Here is a 7,500-nt window from a genome sequence, read left to right as displayed (position 1 = left end):
ATGTAGGATTCATCGCAGGTCTTTTTACGCCTCTTGGAACGAGACAATCATTGGAACGAGTCATACAGACCTATCATAACAGGCATTCTTATGTTTCTAGAAACGAAACAAACATATATGTTTATCTCAACGGTTTTTTACGTTCTCTAGGAACAAGGTATTCATGTACGCCTGTCGTCACAGGTCTTTTACGCCTCTTGAAACGAGACAAATCATACAGGCCTATGGTCACAGGTCTTTTAGGTCTCTAGGAACGAGACAGTCATATAGCCCTATCGTAATAGATCTTATGTCTAGGAAGAGGACAGTCTTGAAGGCCTTTACGTCTGTAGGAACGAGGGAGTAATATAGGCCTATCATTAATGTTTGTGTCTATGAAGTCCTGTGACCCATCGTCACAGGTCCTTCTAGCCTTGAAAGAGACACTCATATAGACTTATGGTCACAGTCTTATAGGTCTCTAAGAACGAGACAATCTTAAGGGTTTATCTCAACGTCTCTGTACGGTCTTTTATGTCACTAGGAACAAAGTATGTAGGCCTATCGTCACAGGTCTTTCTGTTTCTCTAAGAATTAGAGAGCCATGCAGGCTATCGTCACAGGTCTTGCGTCTGTGAGGACAAGGCAGTCATGGCCTACTGCAAGTCCTCTCTCCCTTTCGTTGTTACAAGTAATATTGCACAAATATCAAACTGGGCGGCCGGCATTGCCTTTTATCTTCTTGGACGTTCCCGATTAAACCCGACACTTTGCACTAGATCTTCCTACGACTCCGATTCGTTGAGGCGAGTGCACGTAGCCTCCGCGAATTCAGTCTCATGTCTGTCGAAGGAGGGATTCTCACACCCGAGCTTGCTAACAACGTCCTTCGGTGCAGCGGCGGAGGAGGACGTTTCTCTGTGGTCTAGGACGATGCTCTTGGGCTGTCCCTCCTGCAGGACGACGTTGACCTCTGCCGGAGTCTGGATGATCTCGAGCGGAGGTACCGGGGAGGCTTGGCTCTGTTCACACTGGGGCTGCGCCTCCGAGCTCGCTTCTGTGCGCTTCCCTCCGACAATGTCTTCATATCTGGGGAGGGAAAGAGAAGTTGCTCAGTGACAGGAGTATATGATTTATGTTTGTGTAGAGACTAGTGTTATATCGACACTGGTCTTTGTAGCTTTCATTGTTTATCTGTACATAGAAAGTTTATCAGTTGACTGAAAGCCGTGTTTGTTTTTCAAATTATGCAAACTGACTATTAATGCCCTAATAAATACCAACTTATGCATTATAATGCTATGTTTCACTTGAATATACAGTATGTATATATATATATATATATATATATATATATATATATATATATATATATGTGTGTGTGTGTGTGTGTGTGTGTGTGTGTGTGTGTGTGTATGTGTATGTGTATGTGTATGTGTATGTGTGTGTGTGTGTGTGTGTGTGTGTGTGTGTGTGTATAATGATTATAATTTAGTCCATATACCGCAAAATTATCAGAAGTTCAGTCATATGTGTCTGCATTATATTCACATGTCTGTACTGTCTCTACTTCCCCTGCCGCGCGTGTATGTTTATGTGTATGTATGCGTGTGCACGTACTTGTATGTATGTAAGCATATACATCATGGTGCACTGAACAAGAAACATTGATACTAATGAACATTTTGTGCGTGCACTGCGTTCAGTATTCAGTAAGCATTTCTTGCGTTACTGCTCAGCGTCCTCGTAAGCGTGTTATGAATAGTAATAATATCAGTTATGGATGTATATGCAAGATCGCCGTTATTTTGTCCTCTGTTATCCATGTCTGAGACGGGAGATAGCAACGCTCTTAACAAAGATATTACGCATGGTGTTTAAGGCTTGATTTTGCCGCGTGATAGACCTTGGGTGCAAGAAGGGCTCGAACACGGAGGATACATATTCTCACTGGGTGGGATAAGTGACAAGTGCTCTAGCGATGGATAATATAATCCTATATTTTACATCTATTCTGTATATCAGATGAAATCATACTACCTGCACCATGGACATAAGGATGAAAAAAAGAAGAAAACAAAAAGATAGAACCTCAGAGCGCGCGTTCCTCCACATGAGATAAACACAACCAAAAAGATTAATTCTGTTAGAGGTATAAACAGGAAACCGTAAAGAGATAGAAGTATCTCAACGCAATTGTACAGGGGAGGTCGCAAGATATAGGGTTAAAGAAACGATAAAAAAAATGTTTGACAAATAAAGGAACAAGCGCTTGGTTTAAACTTAAAACTAGCCTTACCTCGGAGGTTTCTCGGAGACCACGCTGTAGTAGTTAGGCGGAAGGCCGTCAGAGTCCAGGATGGCGTCATAACTGGGCGGCTTATCCTCTATGTCTGCCTGGGATGTGCTCGCCTCGGAACTGTCACGCTGTAAAGAAAGAGAGAACAGTTAGGTATATGTATATAACTTTCAAAAAAACTAAAAAGGTTTTGCTGGCCACGGGTTATTTTTTAACTGAAGTGATGAAAGGCTGTGGGTGGTGTTTATCGTTCTGCAAAGGGAGAAAATATGAAAATTGATCTAAACAGAAAACGGAGAACGGCAAAGATCCCGATGCTGAAACGAGACGTAAAGTCCACATTGCTGCATAAAATGGGATTCAAGGAAAACCCACCTCACATTACGATTTTCTATAAAGAAGGTTGATAAATATAACATTTTTCGTGTATACAGGGACAAGACGAGGCAGCTCACTGATAAACATTTTTTTTATCACATACAAAACAAAGCAAGGCTAAGGCAAGATAATTGGGAGATGAGAGAGAGAGAGAGAGAGAGAGAGAGAGAGAGAGAGAGAGAGAGAGAGAGAGAGAGAGAGAGAGAGAGAGAGAGAGAGAGAGAGAGAGAGAGTGAGTGATCGAGTGAGTGAGTGAGTGAGTGAGTGAGTGAGTGAGTGAGTGAGTGAGTGAGATGAGAGGGAGGGAGAGAGGGGAGAGGGGAGAGGAGAGGAGAGGAGAGGAGAGGAGAGGAGAGGAGAGGAGAGGAGAGGAGAGGAGAGGAGAGGAGCGGAGATAGATAGATAGATAGATAGATAGAGAGAGAGAGAGAGAGAGAGAGAGAGAGAGGAGAGGAGAGGAGAGGAGTGGAGAGGAGAGGAGAGGAGAGGAGAGGAGAGGAGAGGAGAGGAGAGGAGAGGAGAGGAGAGGAGAGGGAGAGAGAGGGAGGGAGAGGGAGAGAGGGAGGGAGAGGGAGAGAGGGAGGGAGACGGAGAGAGAGGGAGGGAGAGGGAGATGGAGAGGGAGAGAGGGTAGAGGGGAGAGGAGAGAGAAAGAGAGAGAGAGAGGAGGGGGTGTTTGCCACGATTCCCACAGCGCAAGGGAGGCGTGACTCGCGCATGAGTCACACCCACTCAGGGTCCTTGGCGAACTGCGGGAGAAAACCGCGAGATACCGTGTACCTGATGCTGACTATCTCTCCCCCACCCTCCCTGGTTGAGGGGAGGGGGGTGGGGAAGGACATACCCCTTCCCTTCCCCCATGCCAATATACCCCGTCGTCTGTCTCCCAACGACCTGGCGTAGAACTCGTTACGGTTGGTAATAAATGTTATATATATCCACTCTCTCGGTTTTCTAGTTCATGGATGCCTGTTTTATTGCGATCCATAAACCCTTCCATTGTCTACCCAAACTATTATCCACATTTGCAAAGTTAAATGTCGATTTTTGTGTAATCATATAAAATAGAGTTGAATGTAAAATGTGTCTCTACCTTCTCTCTCTCTCTCCCTCATTTTCTTTTTCATCCGCCCAAGCGACTTTTTTGTGTATAGTGTACTTGCATGTCTATTCACTTCTATTGTAAGCAATAGTGGCAGTTTGTGGTCAGAAGCAGTGACAGAAAGCTAAAAGTGAGAGAATTGAGGGTGAATGGGATCGACAATGCAATTTGCTTGCATGTGTTGTGCAGTTTCTCAGCATACTTTTGTTCAAGCAGAAAGAATACTTGTGATGTAGATGACTAAGGATTTCTACTCCTTCAGGTATTTGATATTCCCTTCACTATAGCATAGCATTGGAAAGAAACCAATAAAAGTCCTGAAACATATACGAAAGTACGCTTCCAACAGCTATTCACCATAAGAAGGTAAAGTACCATGTAGGTTAGAGGACAGGGTATGATACCCTGCGACCATCCTCCCTAACTCACTCACAAAACATCACTCTCAATTCAAGGATAAACGATAAAAGTAATCCGTCCTTATTTCGCAACAGACCCAACAGCCCTGCCTCCCCGGCGCTCTTGCACGTCCGCACACGAGTCCAGGCGGTGGATAAGGCGTCACAAAACACCGATTGTTTTGGTGCCGCGCCGCTGGTGCGGGAATCCAGCGGCACTCGGGCTCTTGTTCGTGACACAGTTTTTACATGGCTTGTGAAAGGGAAATAGGAAGGCAGAGAAATAGAGTGAGAGTGAGTGAGTGTGTGAGTGAGTGAGTGAGTGAGTGAGTGAGTGAGTGAGTGAGTGAGTGAGTGAGTGAGTGAGTGAGTGAGTGAGAGAGAGAGAGAGAGAGAGAGAGAGAGAGAGAGAGAGAGAGAGAGAGAGAGAGAGAGAGAGAGAGAGAGAGAGAGAGAGAGTGAGAATGAGAATGAGAATGAGAATGAGAGTAAGAGAGTAAGAAAGAGAGAGAGAGAGAGAGAGAGAGAGAGAGAGAGAGAGAGAGAGAGAGAGAGAGAGAGAGAGAGAGAGAGAGAGAGAGAGAGAGTGAGAATGAGAGAGAGAGAGAGAGAGTGAGAATGAGAGAGAGAGGGAGATGAGAGGAAAACTCCCTCTTAATTCTTGTCTAGGCAACGGGGAACGTTATCGTAATTGGCCCTTGCATCCGAAAGCGACAATCCGCCATTGATATAACACCCCGTCTCCTTAAACCATAAATCTTTCCTACTATATTTATCTCCTACTTCTCCACCCTTCGTTCTCATCTATTTTCTCTCTCTTCTTCCCCTTCGTCATTCTTTCACCTTTCTTTTATTTTTTTTATCCCCACCACGATTACCACTATTGTCTCGCTTGGCGCTGCGCTTTTGTCTCTGATTTCACACACGGGACGCTGGGAGAAGTGTGACTGATATCCTACCAAATTAAGAACAGGAGATAAAAGAAACTGATAAAAGGCCGATTAAGAAGAATAGAGGAAAAAGAAGTATTAATTATGGTGGTGGTGAAGAAAAAGAAGATGAGAAAGATACAGACGGATATAAAAAACAAGCCTTCGAATAGAAAAACAACATGGAATTATAATAATTTTGATTATTACGATGGCGTTAATGGCAATTGTGATAGCATATGACGATGACTTTAACGTTAGTGAAGGCAATGATAATGATAATTATGGCAACGGATATTACAAATGACATTCCAAAAGAAAAAATACCCTAGAACGGAAAGCAGAGGTAGAAGACAAAAAAAAAAAAAAAAAAAAAAAGAAAAAAAAAAAAAAAAAAAAAAAAAAAATATCTAAAATGGAAAAAGAGAGAGAGGGAGCAAAAAATAAAATGTTACAGCATTTATCAATTACGCAAAGTCGTATTACAAGCAGTCGCGGGCGTGCAATACGAGTGCAGATGGGCGTGGCGCGACTTATTTACTTTCTCCCTGGTTCGCGTCTTATGCCGTAAGCAAGTGATTTGACTTGGTAATTGCGTCATTTGCGCGGACTTACTGATCAGCTGTTCGCCCTGTCATGTGTAGAGGAAGCGGAGAAAAAAAGGGGATATATATTTCTTTCTGCGTAGTAAGATTAAAGTGATTCTGGATATAAAGTTTACAATATATCATTATGTTTTCGTGATGTTGAGTCTGTGATGTTCATGTACAATAAAACGCTGAAATCCCCGCTTTATTGTACACAAACATGTTACTGTACATTAGTCAGAACCGTTTTATCTTCAATTGTATCTATTATTAATGTGATATATATTTTCTTGATAAGTGGCAAGATAAAGATGAGGGATTCTGGATATAAAGGTTTATATATGTTTCTCTGTAGATGGAAAGTCTGTGATGCACGTGTATAATAAAACTGGGATTTCAGTTTTCATTTGCTGTTCATTAATCAAAATCAATGGATCTTCAATTATATATCTATCAATATGATATGATATAAGGCTGCATCTACAGCGCCAAATACTTGTAATTAATTTCGTCAGTGGGCGGAGGATCGACGCTGCCGGGCGTACGAAAATCCATTGGATCAAAGTATCGTACTAATTGAACAAAACCACCTGTCCCACACACGGAGCGTCCCGTGGCACGACGATTTCTTTTGGGGGAAAAAATGCACATAAGGACGTTGCAGATAAAGCCTATTTTTTTTCTTTGTAATAAGACACAGCTAAGGGATTCTAGATATAAAAGTTTACATAACATTCTTATATTTTCCTGTAAACGGTAAATAAGTAATGCTCGTGTATAATAAAACAGGGATTTCAGTTTTTAGTCGATGGACATAAATCAAAATTGATGGATCTTCAATTATCTCTATTATCAATATGATAGAATTAATTTTCTTTCAGAGTAGTAAGATAAAAATGAGGGATTCTGAATATAAAAGTTTGCATATTACTACTATTTTTCCTGTAGATGGTGTCTGTGATGTTCGTGTAAAATAAAACAGGAGTTTGAGTTTTCAATTGCTGTTCATTAATCAAATTCGACAGACCATCAATTATTTTTATTATCATTTGTTTGTGTTGATAACCATTTCCACTCTCCTGGAAGTGACCGTCAAAGCATGATATGACGAATAAATCTTTCCCTACATGACTAAATGGGGAAATGGTAGAACTGGGTGAACTTTCCTTTCCTCGACTCTCCTTTTTAACCCTGAACTAAAAAGAATTTCAGGAAGGAAGTAATTATCATAAATTTTCAGGTGTTTAACGTACTCTGGGTTCACTAAATAACTATTTGTTTCTGCCTGATTGTATGAAATTGAGTAATTTTATATACTTTTAATATCCCTGAATGTTTTTTGTCAATTTGTTTTTTATATCCGTAAAAGAGAAATTCACTGAGTACTTGTGAATCACGTAATTGTGATTGTCTGAAAACCGTGTTATTGTGTGTAAAAATGAGTAATTGTGTATATTCTTAGTGTTCCCTAATGTTTCTGACAATATCTATTTATTCTTTAACTTTCTTAAGGAAGATTTATGTATCTGATTTTACCTGATTGTGATTGTCTGAGAAAACCTGTTCATAAGCGTAAAAAAAGGTGTAATTGTGTATAATTTGAAGTAGCTCTTGTCTGTTCCTACGAGTCTGATTATTATTTTTTTATTCAGATTTTCTTTAAATTTATTCAAAATACGCTTACAACTACATACGAGTACGTTTGTACAAGTTCGTGGAAAACTTATCATAGGAAATGCTGTGTGTAACAGCAAGAAAGGAGGAATACGATTATTTGCTGTCCCATCCGGTGTGATATTTAATGAAATTAATGAATCTATTTATTTAT

The 7,500-nt window shown here is 40.9% G+C and overlaps 1 protein-coding gene across 1 annotated transcript in view; it reads right to left on the bottom strand.

Moving 5' to 3' along the window:
- Nucleotides 1–7,500, bottom strand: part of LOC113826735 (uncharacterized) — a 29,135-nt gene that overhangs the window by 1,004 nt on the left and 20,631 nt on the right. Inside the window, exons 3-4 of the mRNA XM_027379614.2 lie at nt 2,279–2,406; nt 1–1,068 (exon numbers count right to left, since the gene is read on the bottom strand). The exon at nt 1–1,068 is cut by the window's left edge and continues 1,004 nt beyond it. Coding sequence (XP_027235415.2) covers nt 765–1,068; nt 2,279–2,406 — 432 coding nt within the window. The 3' untranslated portion in view covers nt 1–764. The remainder of the gene's footprint in view (nt 1,069–2,278; nt 2,407–7,500) is intronic.

The sequence above is a fragment of the Penaeus vannamei genome, chromosome 14 (genome assembly GCF_042767895.1).
Source record: "Penaeus vannamei isolate JL-2024 chromosome 14, ASM4276789v1, whole genome shotgun sequence".
Lineage (NCBI taxonomy): Eukaryota > Metazoa > Arthropoda > Malacostraca > Decapoda > Penaeidae > Penaeus > Penaeus vannamei.
Note: the sequence above shows the minus strand (reverse complement) of the source record. Positions and strands in the feature narration are given on the sequence as shown.